Genomic DNA, 17,930 nt, shown 5'->3' with positions numbered 1-17,930 from the left:
GCTAAAGAAGTATTTTAACAAGAGTCACTTATAAAATAACCTCCCAGCATAGTACATATGTGAAGTATGGTTATTGCCCATTTATGTTCATGTATTTAAAAAAATAACTACCGCAGAACGTGACGTCGCAGAAGCGCTGTCGTAAAATTAGCTAAAGGAGGAAGTAACGTAGTCCTTGCGCATGCGCCTGACCGATTGACTTTTGGTGTAATGGGAAATTTGTAGAATTTGGATCTTAAGTGTTCAGTTTCTTTCCTAGAAAAAAAAAATCAAATTGGGGGACGAAAAAGGGTCAAATCTTTGTTAAATGTCGTATAATAAAGTTGGTTAGTTTAAAGTCTGATATGGTTTTACCATTGACCAAAAGGGGAGATTTGGATCTACACCGTTTGTATATAGATATGCCATTGATACAACAACTTGAGGTATTGCATTAACCACCATTCTGTATTGCTTTTTATCATTTATGTTACATTTGGAGCTAAAAGTCACAAATGGAACCACATTTCCTGTATAATCCATCAAGTGAATTATAGACCGTATGCCTTTTTCTTGCCAGTTTTGTAGAAAAAAAGATTTGCAGTTATGTAAAACATATCTGCAGTTCCAGATTGGTGTAGTGTGGGGACTGAAATTGTGTTTGTAAATCATTTTCCAATATAACAAAACCTGCTGATGAAACAAGGAGAGTTTGTACGGGAGCTTTTTTACGTCAAAGTCACATTTGGAGAGAAATTCAATGCCTCCTAAATTCCTAAAGATTTCATTAGGAATATAAAACCCAAATTTGTGTTGATGTTTAATATAGTGTCTTCACCAGTTTATTTTGATTGTGCCATTAATACATTCAAAGTTTATAGCCGTTAGGCCGCCTTCATTATATTCTTGAACCATTGTACCTTTTTTAATGTAGTGTGTTGTACTACAAATGAAATTGAAATTGACCCGATTGAGGGATTTAATTGCATCTTTAGGTATTGATAGTGTAAACTGGATAGATCAATCGAGAAATGCATTCCATTTTTGGAAGAAAAGTTCTACCTAAAATGGAGATGTCTCTCTGAGACCAAGAATTCAGATGAGTTTTGCTTTTGTCTAAGTTGTAATAATGTGTTGTTGCTGATCAGAGTGTTGTACAAATGAACCAAGTAGCCAAAGAGTAACAAATAAGTAGCTATTAATATTACTATTGTTAGGTTTAGTAAGAAACCTCTCTTCTTTCTACTTTAAAACCTACATTTACAATTTTTATGTCACAATATGTTTGTTCTCCTTCACTTTAGTCAGGTTTTCGCTCTCTTTTAGCGATTGAAAGCCGATACCATTCTCTCGTGACGGCAGGGTAAACACGAGAACACGTGACACAACGAGGAAGTACGAGTAAGGCTAGACCGTCTGAATTCACAAGGCTGGTTCGATGCTTAAGGGGAGGGGTCTTGTGGGCTGCAGACTTCGACATTAGACACAACCATGCTTCTGTCAAAACTGCCTATTTCCTTTCGTCATAAATATTGGACATAGCGCCTCCCATAGGCTGCATCACAAATCATTCACCTTGACCAACCAACAGAGGAACAATCACTGAACAGCCTTCAAAGTAAAATGATCTGAACACATTTCTGTCAAAAGCAGCGTTATAGCTTTTTTTAAACCGTGCTTTAACCCGCAAATTTGAGATTGAACGTCTCATATTTCACTTTCAACATTAATATATACTTAAATCATTTATCATTGGTGCATAATTGGCACCGGGATAGGCAGGCTCCATTTTATGTTTTAATTTGAAGATCTTGGCGGATATTGTCGTGGTGGCTTCATAACCCTGGCTGCGCTTCACTTCCTGCCAAGAGGAGGAGCAGAAAACGTTCGCGAGTAGGAAGGTGTCGTTCACTGATGGCAGCATTTTAACAAAGGAAAAAAGAACGTCATCCGGCACCTGTTGTCGTCTTGGTAAGCTTTGCAAGTTTGCGCTTTCGTCGCGGCGTTACCTTATATCACAATGACAAATTCTATAAAGGACAAATTATGAAGTTTTTAGGGCTGGTTGTTGAGTTCAGTCTCGAGGAGCGTTGATGTCTCATACATTTCCAATTATGAAAATAAATGTCGTTTTACTACAACTGATGTTGTAGTCACTTGTAACTTTGTACATCTTAATTTGTCCCTCAAAGGACCGAAATGTACCTTGGGAAATGAGTTATGACTTTCGGAGCTGTCATAATAAGCGTTTGATAATGTCCAGTGTTCCTGTTTTGATTAAAATAAGACACTTGCCACTATTAAACAATTGTATAGCATATATGTATTTGAATAGTTAAACATGACAAATTAACGTAAGCACAAGTGAGACAAGGACTCATCCTTTCATCACCACTGGTACTGGGCTCAAGTTAATAGCACCAATAAAGTCGTCCTAAAATGTGTTCCATCACACATCCTTTGTAGTTTGTCTTTAGACATCGCTTCCATCGGCTGATGTGTCATTTGATATGATAGAGCATCATCACTGTTACTCCACAGTGAAATGCTGACCTCATCTTGACAGTGACGTGGGAGCAACAGGCCAGCGCCACAGTGAGCTGAACCCGCCATGGCTGCAAGACACCAGAGACTGGCAGAACCGTTAGATGACTCCATAGAGTCCAAAAGGACGGACCTCCGAGCCAATGAGAAAAAGTGCTGTAAGTGTCTTTTTTTTTTTTTTGTGCCCTGTATCCCTCAAGGGTAAATGGCTGACTCATGAGCTAAGGTTCTTTAGTATTAACTAGTCACCTTAAAACAACCCAATCCTCCCTCCTTCATAGCGTGAATTGCAGCATACACGTCAACCTTTCCGTGTTCACTGTTTTTGTTTGACAGGTTTTCAGGGTTTAACACATGCAAACGCTGCCTTCTTCCTGGCTCAGCACCTTTAACCCGTACTCAGGTTATTCATGATGCTGTGGTTGTGTAAGGATACATCTCTGGCTCGGTTACATTCATGAACATGCACATTTTGTTTACTACTGGGACGGCATGGTTCATGGTTCAGGTGGTGCAGGAGGTGTCCCAACCTGAAGGTTGCTGATTCAGTCCTCAGTCATCCTGTGACCGTGTTGAATTGTCTTTGGAGAAGATACTGAACCCTCAGTTGCTCCTGATGCTGCGTCATCAGTAGGTACATGTGGTAACAGTGTCCAAGTGCTTCTGAGTACCTCTACGTTAAAAAAGCGCTATACCAGTGAAAGTCCATTTACTATTGTTGTAAGAAATTTAGATTGAATACGTAGTATTTTTACCAAGGTTATTCGCCATTTTTTAATCATTGCATTTACTTTTTCCAGTTGCAACTTGTCGATAGTAAGCGTAATTTAGTTCAGCCTGTTGGCCGGCCCTCCACAATAGTTATTGTTTTTCATTGGGAAACTGAATTGCCCACCCCTGGCTTTTACAGTACAAAGGTGTAAAAATGCTGCCTACTAAACTGTCAAATCAGAACAGTTTTATGTGATCATTTTCAGACCAGTTGGACTTAAAGTACATAAAATGTCTGCTCAGCTGACTAGTTTTTGGTGACAGCTGACCTTGACCTTCAGGAGCAGTGCCAAATTCAAATCAAATTTCAGTAATGACTGGTTTATAGGGGTGTACGAGATCTGAGATTAAAAAGTGACTATATTTCTCATTTAGAGAAAAGCTATCTCACGGGAAATGGACAGCCAAAAGTCTTAGACTGAGCTATGGCATCGCCACTGTGAATGATGTTACATGTAATATGGAAGTGGCAGTGCACCAGGCAGGATTGGAACCGCACATCAAGTGCTTTACACACGCTACAACCCTTGCAGTCCTAACTGCACTCGGTGTTAACCAGCGTCACGATGTGACTGTTTTTCAACAGAGGCCGCTGTGTTAAATATCCAAGCAGAAGCTGTAGTATTACTACATTTGATCAATGTTACTGAAGATTTCTCACATCAAAACACGATCGGCGCATAAGATTTCTTTGAAAACATACAATGGTAGAGTTTAATTCAGACTTATTTCCTGCTTCCCCACTGTAAGCTTCATGGGAACTGTAGCTCTTTTGCGTAAAGTTAAAGCTATCAGCAATCTATTTTACATGTGTCTTTACATAAGTACATACAGTATTAACATAAATGATTAGTAGAAGCAGCTCAAACGGCTGTCATTATTTTAACTAATGATGTTTTGTTTTAGTTTTAGTTTGTGGAAAGAAGTTCACCATTTTAAAATAAATAAAAAATGAAAAATGTACCTGTATCGTGACACCCCTAATATACAGATATACACACATACGTTCCTATATTGTGGTGGGAAAGTGTTTGCCCCTTACCGATTTATTTTTTTCTCACGTTTGTCACATCAAACAAATTTAAATATTAAATCAGTGACGACACAAAATTAAGCTTTTAAATGAAACTTTTCATTAAGGGAGAAAAAAAATCCAAACCTACATGGCCCTGTGTGAAAAAGTGATTTCCCCCTTAACCTAATAACTGGTTGAGCCACCTTTAGCAGCAACAACTGCAATCAAGCGTTTGCGATAACTTGCAATGAGTCTTTTACAGCGGTGTGGATAAATTATGGCCCACTCATCTTTGCAGAATTGTTGTAATTCAGCCACATTGGAGAGTTGTCCAGCATGAAGCGCCTTTTAAAGGTCATGCCACAGCATCTCAATAGGATTCCTTTGATTAGGCCACTCCAAAGTCTTAATTTTGGTTTTCTTCAGCCATTCAGAGGTGGACTTGGTGTGTTTTGGATCATTGTCCTGCTGCAGAACCCAAGTTTGTTTCAGCCTGAGGTCACGAACAGATGGCCGGACATTCTCTTTTAGGATTTTTTGGTAGACAGCAGAATTCACAGAAAATCACACCATGTTTTTCAGGTCCTGAGGCAGCAAGACAGCCTTGTTTTTTTTTTGTTTTTTTTTTGAACAGCAGGCCGCATTTTAACTACTGGAATTTCATATTTTACTTTTGGTATAATCTTCTTTTTCTGAAATGTGACGTTACTTCTATGCCAGAAGTAATGGGACACACGCCTTCCAAACAGTGCAACTTTTTTCTCGTAAGACCCCAGAGTATTTTTCCCAAAGGATTATCAAGATTTTTTCTGGCAAAATTGAGAGCCTTAATGTTCTTTTTGTTCAGCAGTGGTTTTCATCTTGGAACTCGGCCATGCAGGCTGTTTTTGCCCATTGTCTTTCTTATTGTGGAGTCATGAACACTGACTTTAGCTGAGGCAAGTGAGGCCTGCTGTTCTTTGGATGTTGTTGTGGAGTCTTTTGTGACCTCTTGGATGAGTCGTCGGTGCGCTCTTGGGGTAATTTTGGTTAGCCAGCCACTCCTGCCACTGTTCCCTGTTTTCGGCGTTTATGAATAATGGCTCTCACTGTGGTTCGCTGGAGTCCCAAAGCTTTAGAAATGGCTTTATAACATTTTCCAGGCTGATACTGATTACTTTCTTTCTCATTTATTCTCGAATTTCTTTAGATCTCGGCATAATGTCTAGCTTTTGAGGATCTTTCGGTCTACTTCACTTTGTCAGGCAGGTCCTATTTGAGTGATCTCTTGATTGCGAACAGGTGTGACAGTAATCAGGCCTCAGTGTGGTTAGAGAAATTCAATTCAGGTGTGATAAACTGTATTGTATTGTATTGTATGTACTTTATTTATCCCACAGCGGGGAAATTTACTTGTTACAGCAGCAAGCAAGCAAGACAAGTAAAGAGAACAGTAAAGTAAAGTAAAGTAAAGCATCGTGACTACAACATGGTTCAGGTGGTGCAGGTGTTGTAGAGCCACAGTTAAGTTATGGACAATCACTTTTTCACACAGGGCTATGTGACGGTAATGGTTTAATTTGATTTGAACAGGCATACAAGTTGCAATGGAATACATCACATAGTTCAATTCGCAGTTCCACATGTCCAAAAGGAGTAGGAAGAATCAAAGCTTATTTAATCCTACCCCTCATCACATCAATTGTAATCCATTTACTCACTTCCGGTATTCCGATGTAGTCTTTACCAGTTGATACATGGGAAAATGATACAATCGAAAATGATAAGGTAATGTAACAGTGCAGTAATATAATGGTCAGGGTTTTTCTTCAATCATAATAAATAATCACATAATTAGTGTAATAGTAAAGAAATAAAAAAATCACATTAAAGACATAACTGAAGATTTGGATTTTTTCGCTTCCTTTATAAAAACTTGCATTTGAAAACTGCAGTTTGTGTTCAGTTGTGTTGTCATTGACTCCTTTTAAATTTGTTCGATGATCTGAAACATTTAAGTGTGACTAACATGCAAAAGAAAAACACTATTTCACACCACTGCTTGTGTGTCTGCGTGCATGCGCATGTATATGTATATACTTTTGTCCAGTCATATTTTTTCATTGTACTTTGCTTAAAAATAATGTTAAATTGCTAAGAGTTATATTTCAAATAAAAGCTTTGCAGTGCTGTAATTATTAGTTAATATGCTCATATGATGACTCAATCTGAATGAATTTCATCCTCCAAGGGGTCCCTTTTTAGGTACTACACGGGTTAGGATATGTTAGGTCAAGTCTGGTCTTGCTTGGTATTTTCTCTGTCACATATTTTAGTCAAATAAGTGCTTCTGTGGAAACAGGAAACTGTGTGTATTTCCATTTTATTGTTTATTCAACCCCTGAAGATGTTTGATAAACAGTGAGACTTGGATAAATGTTAACCAGCAGACATGCAAATTCAAGTGAATGGTTAAACTAAATTTGACACCACTGCAGCACCGACTTTGTACAATCTGCCTTTCTTTATTTGTGTTTTACATCATTTTTTAATTGTTTGTGTGTGTGTTTGTCTGGTTGAGCAGCTTGGGCCTCCTACATGACCAACTCTCCAACTGTAATTGTGATGATTGGGTTGCCTGCTCGTGGGAAAACCTACATGTCCAAGAAGCTGACACGCTACCTCAACTGGATTGGTGTACCGACAAAGGGTTAGTATCAAATCATCAGCAAATGCAAACCAACTTGAGCCTTGTATAATTTGATTAACTACTCATTTGCTTGGTTGTGATTCTCAGACATTTGACTAACAATTGAGATTCTGACTTTTGCTTGGGACTGGAGGAATCAAACCTTGGGTCACAGATTGCCTTTTTTCTTTACACATATACTGCTGCTTGTGGTTTATTGTTTTACGGCTTTGTCTGGTGCCACAATCTTCCTGCGATGAACAGTACTTTACTGTCATGCTTACAAGTTTACATTGATAGCATGCTTACAGCTATTTCCCCAATCACGTCATGTGTGGAAGCTAAAGGTGTGTGTTCATGACAACACTGCATGCCTCTGAAGTTGTAGTTACACACTGCAGAGGAATGCAGGTAAACCGGTTTGTATGGCGCAGCTGATATGAAGGTCACCACCTAGAACGGTCCTTGTGTTCTCACTTTCTACTCTGGTTTCCGTGCAGTATTCAACCTTGGCGTTTATAGGAGAGAAGCCGTGAAGTCGTACAAGTCCTATGACTTCTTCAGACATGACAACGAAGAAGCCATGAAAATTAGAAAGTAAGAGCAGCCCAGCAGGCTAGTAAGCTAGTAGAGGCCTATTTTAGCTCCCAGGTGTTTATTAACAAATGAGGCTGGCTGTGTGTTCTGGAAGCATTCATATCACTTTGGTTTGTGCAGACAGTGCGCTCTGGTGGCACTGCAGGATGTCAAGGCCTATCTGAATGAGGAAGGAGGGCAGATCGCAGTAAGAAAACAAAAAACAGACCACTATGCTAATGTATGTTTTTTGCCTGATATGGCCTAAAGTCTCGTTTTGCTAAACAGGTTTTTGATGCTACCAACACCACCAGAGAGAGGCGGGAGCTCATCCTTAATTTTGCAAAGAAGAATGCATACAAGGTCATACCTCCATTGATACTGTATTGTGTGTGTGTGTGTTTTATAATGAATTTTGAATTACTATTATTATTTTTTTCCTTTCAGGTGTTTTTTGTAGAATCAATATGCGATGATCCAGATGTTATTGCGGCAAACATCCTGGTAATTATAGCAACAATATATGTGTATGTATTTTGACTTTGGAACAATAAGAATTTAAATGAATGATATTTACTGATTTACACATGGTCTTTGCCATATTCATGGTGATCCCAGATCATGTCGTCTCGTTATTTACCATTCATTTATGATTGCCTTGTATTTGGCAAAGCAACGACAATACATTATTTATTTTTGTAAGTTGTTTTGTCTCGTGCAGCCAAATTTGTGATTTAGATGTTGAGTTGAAAGACTGGGAAAACCTGGTCAAAGGCTGTCCAGACTGAGGCAATACATTCCTTTTGACGCTTTAATGCACCCATCCTTTGAAGATACACTTGGACATCATACTATGCTGCCAATCAGTGACATGTTGTGAGCTCCTTTGGAGTTTTTTTTTTTTTGGTAATATAGGTTGCTCATGAAGAGTATAACAAAAAAAAAGACTAATTTACTTTGGTTAAAAAAAAAATCAAATTGTTTTCATATACTTATTAGTCACATTTATTTATTTTGTATTAATTGAAAAAAAGATGTGTTCTTACCATCCACCCATCCATTTTCTATGTCGCTTGTCCTCACTAGGGTTGTGAGGTTATGCTGAAGCCTATCCCAGCTGACTTTGGGCGACAGGCAGGGTACACCCTGGACTGGTCGCCAGCCAATCGCAGGGCACTTCTGTGTTCTTACCTTTTATCTGTATTTGTAGTACATGCGCCCTCCTTCTCCAGGAAAAGTTCTGATACTTCTGATCACCTCCTGGTGAGGTTGGGTATATAATCCTCCATCTTGGCATCCAAATTTATTCATTCATTCAGCAGAGCATACAAATATCTTACATTTATTAGATTTTACTTGTTTGTAAATCAAACTCTACCCAGCAGTGCTGTTTGTGTATTTCAATACATTTGAAACAAAAAACAAAACGCTGGCTTTTCTTCTTGGCAAAGGAGGCAATGACCAGCACCATCCAGCTCATGCACACCTCCACCCCTTCAGGATGCATCTTTCCTCAAGTGACTCCTGTACGACATTTCTGACTATTTTATTGTCCGATTAGCAAGAAGAATGATGTCACACTTACATTAAAGACATTATACAGGCTGTATAAAGTCATGGTGTATAATAAATGCATCTGCAAATGTATTATTAACTACATGCTGACAAACACAGACTGGCAGGCGCTGTGATCCCACAGTTTGCACACTAAGCTGAGAAGCCACGCTCACGGTGGCCTCACCCTGTTTTTTTTTCCCTGAATTTCATCAGGAAATGCAAATTCAGCGATTTTTACTTAAGAAAATGTTAACGATTGGAATCTTACAGAAAATAAATGTAGAATACAGTTCAATTGATAAATATGAATAATTATTTTATCTATTTTTTATGCTCTGCCTCCAATGACTGCGCATCACTGCTGCTAACCACCGGGAACTAATAGAAGCAGAACATGTCAAGAAATATCTCTTTTAATAGGACGTGAAGGTGTCCAGTCCAGACTACCCAGAGAGGGACAGGGAAAGTGTCATGGAGGATTTTCTCAAGAGAATAGAGTGTTACAAAGTAACTTACCAGCCTTTGGATCCAGATGAACATGACAAGTAAGATTTTACATGTCATTCGTATTTTTAATGTTTAGTTAAATGATTTTGTGCATCAAAACTATGTTGATTTGAAGTCCAGGAGAGGGAGATGAAAAAGCATGATTGTTGTGGCCAAAAATACCTGATTTTGCAGTGGCTTTTTGTTGTTTTTGTTGCGTTTTTGAAAATGTTTTGAGGCAAATTTTTAAAATTACATTGCATCAACTTTTGATTTTACGAATTCACTTTTAAGTGTTCTTTGTAACCTTTACCGGAAAAAATACGGGATTTCAACAAATAAACAAAATTAAACTCACGTAGACAAGCACATATTTGAACATTTACCAACCCGTAACATTTAGCAAAATGTAAATACTCTCAAGGGATATTACTATAGAAATAACAGTTTGGATACTAGCTGGACACTGACTACTCTAAAGTTTGTCCAAGCTTTATTTTTAGGGCACCTTTTCAGTACACCTTGAAAAGGTGTACTGTGATAAAAGCGGTTGAAGGATATAGTCACTTTGCATTGCACATAGTTTACCCCCGCTTCATGAGAACATTGAAAAACTGTTTAGCGTCATCTATAGCGGTCATTTTATTTGTTGAATGAGAGACAATGAGAGATTATCATCACACATCCATCCGCATGTCTGTTAATGTCAACAAGTAAGTGAGGAAGGATTGGTTAGACAGTTGACTATGCGTTTCAGAGCCACTTGGGGACAAATTGGATAGGCCAAAAATACAATTGGGGAAGTTGCAAGGCTTGGACAAAGTTGCGAGGTCGCGTATAATTTGCGGGGATTGGTTGAATTTGCGTACATTGGCACAATGGCAACATTGCGAAATCATAGAAGGTGTGACTATTAAGTCCCGTCTAAGTTAAATTAAAAGCGTATCTAATACACTTTGAAATATAGTTTAGATCCACTTTCAAACTACTAGTGTCTGGACTACAAAAAGTTCACTCCACCTCCAGGCACTGAACATCCTAATCTAAAAATAAAGTAGTCAATAGGGAGATGATAAGTCCTCCATAATCTTGAGACATTTTAAAACATTCATTGTTTGCGTGAAACTCACTGTCATCAACTACTTTTTTTTGTGTGCAGGAATCTGTCCTTCATTCAGGTTATCAACGTTGGCCGGCGTTTCCTGGTCAACAGGGTTCAGGATTACATTCAGAGTAAAATTGTCTACTACCTCATGAACATCCACGTTCACTCTCACTCCATCTACCTCTGTCGGCATGGAGAGAGCCATCACAATCAGCAAGGACGCATCGGTGGAGATTCTGAGCTGTCAGACCGAGGGAAAGAGGTGCTAGGATGAATATCACAATGTTTTCCTAGTATGTTTCTATGTACGTTCAAAAACATGCAACTCTTTTCTTATGTTGTTTTCGTCAGTTTTCAGCCGCACTGAGGGGTTTTGTAGAAGAACATCGTCTGTCAGACCTGAAAGTGTGGACCAGTCAGCTGAGGCGCACCATTCAAACTGCCGAGGAGCTGGGCGTTCCTTACGAGCAGTGGAAGATCCTCAATGAGATTGATGCTGTATGTCTTAAAGAGATGAGCATACTGTAAGAGTCAGTCATCAGCTGTTCGTGTTTAATTGTGCAATCAAGCAATTTAATTGTGTTTCAGGGAGTGTGTGAAGAGATGACTTACAAAATGATTGAAGAAACATACCCAGACGAGTATGCCATGAGGTACCAGGACAAGTACCACTACCGCTATCCTGGAGGAGAAGTAATTTGACATCTAATTTGTGTAATTGATGGTTGAGTCAAAGTCACTTCTAACATTTGACTCTAAAGGTAAAGTTGCCTTGGTTCTAGTCCTACCAGGACCTGGTCCAGCGACTGGAGCCTGTTATTATGGAGCTGGAGCGACAGGGCAACGTGCTGGTTATCTGTCATCAGGCTGTCATGCGCTGCCTGCTTGCCTACTTTCTGGACAAGAGTGCAGGTAAAAAAGCATGAGAACAGTAGTATTGCAGACAATCCACCTTTGCAAAGACGTTTTCATCGAATTTCGGATCTACCAACTGATGTAATGCATAGATTAATTCCAGCTGCAACAGAAGTCTTCTCTCTTCTCTCTTTAATTACCATTGTTTGATCGCGACGAAAAGCTAACAAGCTGAATGTTTGACAAGTGATGTGGTTGGTCAAAGAGTTGATATCACATCACGCACTCAACCGTGTCGAAGAGCTTTAAAATAGGGGGTGTCCAAAATGCGGCCCAGGGGCCATTTATGGCTTGTTTATTGCTAGTCTCTGCACATTGCAGAAATAAAACAAAAAAAAGCAGAAATGGAAAAAATAGGGCGAAAGGCATAATGTTACGATAAAAAGCTAAAATGTTTGTATTAACTTATAACACAAATTAAGCATTTTTACATAAAAACGGCTAAATGAACAAAAATACAGTACAAGACATTAAGACCACTAAATTGTGAACGTAGTGTTCTAAATTGGTCACTAGGTGTGAGTAATTGTTCGGTGAGACCACCACCGACGCACGAGACTTTAAAAAAAAACGCTTTTATTGAAGGTTTAAATTATCTCATAACAGGCACAATAATAATAACATAATGATAAGAATAATAATGATGATAATAACAATAATAATAATAATAATAATAATAATACTGTTGTGCGGCCCTAGCCCAGAACAACCTAAAACTCAAATCTAAACCCCCGACGTCACTTTCTGTTTGTCATCGATTCTGCTTCCCTACAAGGTAAACTGTCTTAAATGTCTTATTTTCTCTGATTTTTCTACTATATTGGGTAATACGAATGGAAAGATGACTATATGGGTGTTATTTCATGTCTAGAATTTAATAATGGTAAACGTATTTACAAGATTGTAAACTGGTTTTCTATAACTACATAACTACAATAACTATAAAAATATATTCAATTTATAAAGAAGGAATCCCACTTGGCGGAACCAAATAACCACGATAAATGAGGGATTACTGTATATAAAAGTTCCCCCCTCAAGCCTGTCTATAAAAATGAGAGAGCACAATAAATACATTTCGACAATTCAGCAATATTTTTTTCTCTAACAGTGTCAATGAAAACAGTCTTATTATATTTGTAATGGCAAATTGGCCTTGGGCCGTATTTGATTGTGCAGGTTTACCCAATAAGGCAATCGGTGAGATTGTCACAAAGCGTACGAAATAAAGTGTCCTCGTCATTTGTAAAAACATTGAAATAACTTAGAAGTTTTGAGTTGAAAGGCTCCTGTTCAACCAAAGCCACAATTGGGTGTTACCAGACAGACGGAACAGAATGATCACAGACACCAAAAAGATGTGTGGGTTGTTTTATCCCACTCATGTTCCAATGAGAGCAGCATTATGACTTCAAACAGACATTTGTCGCAATGTGCACCAGAAAAAGTTCATGTTAATTCTTTGTTACAGACGATCTTCCATACTTGAAGTGTCCTCTCCACACTGTACTCAAACTCACTCCTGTGGCTTATGGTAAATGCCCACACTGTTCTTTGATTAGCTAAACTTGACTTAAAAATATCCATTGGTGGATGGGTGGTGGTTTCATGACATCTCTTCTTGCCCCAACCTAGGGTGTAAGGTGGATATGTTTGACCTGAAGGTGGAGGCGGTCAACACTCACAGGGACAGACCATTAGTAAGCTTCTGGCTCGATTGCTTTCATTAAAACTGGGTGGCGGGTTTCTCTGAATGTGGTCGTCTCAAAGCGTCATTTCAAACCTCTATGCTCATAAATGGACAGAAAAAAATCTCCAGACTAGTTGTATTTGGTTAGCAGAAGTCAAAACAAAGTAGTTACAGCTGTTCCTACCAGTTTTACATAGTGGCCAAATTGTGGAGCTACAACCGATAGTTGATAGTTGTTGAAACACATTAATGAATGGATGCTGTCAAGCGAAGGGAAGCAGATTGCAACATTTGATGCCTTGTTGTTTCTAATAGAGCACATGCGTACATTTTCACAAGTCTTAATGCAATGACAAGATAAAAAGATATCAAATTGAAAATAAAAAGCAGATGATGCTGAAGTTGAGTTGAGACTAGTGTTTGCGTCCCCTCTAACAAAATGTAAAATATATTTCTTTCATCAGCTTATTATACTGAACTGTATATTTTTTGTTTACCAGATTGGTCTTGACCTTTTCTTGTCTTTGCTACTGTTTGCCTCTTTTAAAGGCAGCTTCATATTTATTTCCTGGTTGTAATTGTGTGTTATTTGCAGTGAGACGTTCAGCCTGGAGTCCTAGACAGAGTGAGTGCTCCCACATAAACATATTCAGGGACATTTACAGGGAAACACTTAGTGAAAGGACGGAGAGCAACCTTAACGGTGGCTTTGCTGCTTCCAAAGCACGCAGCGTTTCAGACCTTGGGACGGTGTCATAAGCCGTCGTTTTTTTGTTTGTTTGTTTGTTTGTTTCTCAATGTCTTTGGTCGTTTTTAACAGCGCAACTTGCCAAAGCTGGAGCTTTATGTTTTCTCTTCATAGCTGTATGTGATATTTCTTTCTCACTTTTAAATGTGGATGACTTTTACCTTACTGTCATTTTGCAATGTCTTAACTGCAGAGAGAAAACTATAGGGGTGCTCATCCCTTTTTGTGACTCTGGGAGGCCTATTTTTTGCTTTATTTTAGCAACTGACAGTTTAGTGCAGAGCCACAGGTTATTCCCGGAAGTTATTGTGTTGTAAATCATTTGACGACATTTGTAAACATAAATTAATTCAAGTTGTTTCTCTTCCATTGTTGAGCAGAATAAAGAGCGAGGAGAAGTTCCACCAGCTTTCTTTCGGAGGAACAGCTTCACACCGCTGTCAAGCAATGACCAGATCAAACGGCCTCGCCTTTACAGCATGGGCAACCCTCCACAGCCTCGTATGTCCCAGGCTCCCGCTTTACCCAGCATGCAATTCTCTGAGGCATCTGAGGGCGTGGAGCTGCAAGAAAGCGAGGTTAGTGTTGGGACACACAAAAAATGAAGGAAATGAGTTGATTTGTCTAGCAGAGACACAGGGAGGGAGGTGTTTCACCCTGACTGGTGACCTCCCATGTCCACTGTGAGTGGTGTGAAAGTGTTTGCCCCCTTCCTGATTTCTTTCGTTTTTGTTTTTTTTTTTGTAGTCCATCACACTACCACCAGCATATTTTAGTGTTGCTCTGATGTCTTTTTTCTGAAATGTGGTGTTACTTTTACGCCAGATGTAATGGGACACACACACCTTCCAAAGAGGGAAAGAGGTGCTAGGACAGATATCACAATATCAGCAATCATTTTTTCCACACAGGACCATTAAGGTTTGGATTTTTTTCTCCCTTTTATAATAAAAAGTTTCATTTAAAAACTGCATTTTGTTTTCAGTTGTGTTGTCATTGACTAATATTTTGAATTTGTTTTGATGATCTGAAACATTTAAGTGTGACAAACATGCAAAAAATAAGAAAACAGGCTGGGGCAAACACTTTTTCACACCACTGTATGTCACTCAGAACTCAGAACAACTTTACTGTTTTGGTTAACATGTGCAGACCTCCCCCGCTCTCTGTCTGCATCTTTGCAGGACTCCCTGAATGGCTTCAGTGCTGCAAACACGAGCGACGGTTCGGGCAGTTCTGGAAAAGTTGCTTCCATTTAGTCTCAAGGGACACTGCTGCCCGAATGTACACTATGCCCCGGCATTTCTTCATATATGCACTGCCTGCTGTTTGTAAAAAATGGCCGCATTTTAAACCTCCTTAGCACTTACGCACCCTAAATATTTATTGTTTGTTTCACCCCAACAACTTTGCATGTGATGAGTCCAAATCACTGTACATATCTGTCATAAGAAAAATACTCCATCCAATAATTGTTTGCAGCTTATACTGTAGTTTATGCTGCATTAGATTCATGCACAACACAGAGTGTCAATGTACACCTGAGTGGAAGCCAGTTCTCTTCAGTAGCCCGTGCCCAGGTTATGTGCCTCCTTCCTCTGTCTTGATCTGTATGTCGTCTTACACCATGTTCTTGTTTGTTGTGGGCAGGCACAAGAGAAATCTCTACATTTGCACATTTGTGTAGCTGTTCACAAGTGTTTGGGCTAGATCATGGCTTGGCAAAAAAAAAAAATATCTAGAATGTCATAAAACATTAGGAGAAATATGTAAAAAAAAAAAAAAGTCAAAGTTTTAAGTCTTACTAAGTAATGGTTCTTATAGCCATCTCTTACTTTTGAGGAGAAGTAGGGTTTGCCTTCAACTGTGACAGCTTTTTGTCACCCTCACAAAGACTTTACGTAGCTTACTGTGCGTCTGACTGATAGTCTTAAAGCTTGAATGTACATTGATTGTGTTAAAGCAAGAGGTTTTTTTACTGCTTTTGAATGGAATGTAAACCAAGGGGACCCAGGATTGCTGGAATCAAGGTCAAATGTTCCTTGTCATCACAGTGGTCTACAGGTATATTAGTTGTTGTTCAAACCTACACATATATAAAAGCAATGTCACCCAAGATGTTTAATGAAGCTAAGGTCAGAGGTCATATATACATGGTCTCTACCGATTGCAATATGTAACTGCCGTCCCCTCATTGCTCAGATATGTCACGGTTTTGTCTTTTGCTAGAGCGTGATTGTGAGACTTTGAGTCAGCCAAAATGGAATGGAAGTGGTCACCAGTTTTCAGCAATGTGTTTCTTTATCAAGACAATCAATCATGCTGTATGTTAGCACAGTGCCTTTGTGTAAGAAGCTACAAGGTGCATTTTAAATGATTTCAACATAATGAAATATATGCTGCTGAGCTGTTTAGATTTAGTTTGTATTTTTCATGTACTTTATTTACATTTACAGCTATAATCGTATAGCTAGAATCACAATTGTATTTTTTTAATTACACAGCATCACTGTCAAATCTATATTCATTAGATTTATTTTATTATAAACAGTGCCACATTTTCAATTAATGTCATAATGTGATCCAACACATTTAAGAATCATTCACTAAATGCACACACAAAGTTCTACATTTCTTGTTAAGGTCTGAATACCATTTGTTTTTCTGGCTTTACCGTCACTAACAACGACTCAGCCATTAGAGAAGCAACAAATAACGAGATGTATGTCTGAGAATTTGATCTCCAAAGGCAACAAACTTGCCTCCAATTATCGTAATTATACCGACGTGGTTGAGATTATTTGCACCCTTCTGTGAAAGAAAGAAAAACCCCACAATGTTGACTGAAAGAACTTGAAACTGACAAAAATCGCAGTGAATTGGTTCCAGGCTCAGCCGTGATAAGTGAATTTGCGCGAAGTGGGATTCCTTATTTAAAATGTATAATTTGGTAGTTAAGAGCGTAGGAAACCTGTATGACCTTTTAAATACAGTTTTTAACATTATTATGAACATTATTACAACCCTCTAGACATGAAATAACAATCCCAATGTAGTAGACATAATCAGAGAAAGTCAATCATTTAAGACATAAATAAGGTTCACGCTCGTGTGTGTTGCAATAAATGTGTTCCAGACGTGTGGAGGACAGGAAGTGGATTCCGGCTGCAGCAGTAGGCCATGTTACTTTACTGACACCTAGTGAAATCAACTAATACACATATATTTGTGTTTTAGTTTATGTTTAGTTTATCCCATTGACCAACTGTGGAAAGTGCTTAAACATAGAATTTAGAGAAGGCACCACCTGCAGGTGCAGGAGTCTCATTGAGCGTTAGAGGAAGCGCTAGATTGCAGTAATTGCTTTGAAATGTTTTGTAACAAAATATGACATTCATGGTAGCATTTTTGTCCATGTCGTTTTCATTAGAAATGTCTGATTTCCCATTTGTTAACTTCCTGTACATTATTCTGTATTATCACTTTTGTCAGTTTCCACTTATTTCACTGATTCTTGTGGGGTTTTCCATCTTTGGTGTAAAGGTACCATAAATTTCAGCCGTGTGTGGAAAGCAGGGTGTGTCCGGTTGTTGCCAAGTGTATTAGTCATCCACAGTTGTCAACTGTTACTATTTGGGGACCACATTGAAAATTGTTTGTTCCGCTCCAAATTGTAGAATACTTGATTGTACAGTTTTAATCTAATGTTTAATTAAAAGGTCTAAACACCAAAATGCATTTTAATTTTCCTAATAAACAAAAACACAAAGGAGTAAGTGTTTCCTCCTTTGTGCTTTAAAAAGATCATTTGAGCTTCAATGTCAATAGCTATCCAAATAAATACAATTTACTATGTTGTTTTCCTGTGTTTATTGT

At 38.5% G+C, this 17,930-nt stretch overlaps 1 protein-coding gene across 3 annotated transcripts; it reads left to right on the top strand.

Moving 5' to 3' along the window:
- Positions 1-1,816: 1,816 nt before the first annotated feature.
- On the top strand, positions 1,817-17,888 carry LOC129193659 (6-phosphofructo-2-kinase/fructose-2,6-bisphosphatase 2-like). 3 transcript variants are annotated; one of them, XM_054798102.1, is made up of 16 exons: positions 1,817-1,950; positions 2,546-2,681; positions 6,873-6,998; positions 7,478-7,574; positions 7,695-7,761; positions 7,842-7,916; positions 8,001-8,057; positions 9,531-9,655; positions 10,756-10,963; positions 11,053-11,199; positions 11,290-11,394; positions 11,484-11,613; positions 13,088-13,150; positions 13,252-13,316; positions 14,435-14,632; positions 15,239-17,888. In XM_054798102.1, the coding sequence occupies exons 2-16, from the start codon at positions 2,591-2,593 to the stop codon at positions 15,311-15,313; spliced, it is 1,629 nt and encodes a 542-aa protein (XP_054654077.1). In that variant the 5' UTR covers positions 1,817-1,950; positions 2,546-2,590; the 3' UTR covers positions 15,314-17,888. The 3 variants fall into 3 exon arrangements, with proteins under 3 accessions (XP_054654077.1, XP_054654070.1, XP_054654085.1); XM_054798095.1 differs by having other exon boundaries at positions 1,848-1,950; positions 2,521-2,681; XM_054798110.1 differs by lacking the exon at positions 15,239-17,888 and adding an exon at positions 13,902-13,931 and having other exon boundaries at positions 1,848-1,950; positions 2,521-2,681; positions 14,435-14,584.
- Positions 17,889-17,930: the final 42 nt, after the last annotated feature.

The sequence above is a fragment of the Dunckerocampus dactyliophorus genome, chromosome 1 (genome assembly GCF_027744805.1).
Source record: "Dunckerocampus dactyliophorus isolate RoL2022-P2 chromosome 1, RoL_Ddac_1.1, whole genome shotgun sequence".
NCBI classification, from domain to species: Eukaryota; Metazoa; Chordata; class Actinopteri; order Syngnathiformes; family Syngnathidae; genus Dunckerocampus; species Dunckerocampus dactyliophorus.
Note: the sequence above shows the minus strand (reverse complement) of the source record. Positions and strands in the feature narration are given on the sequence as shown.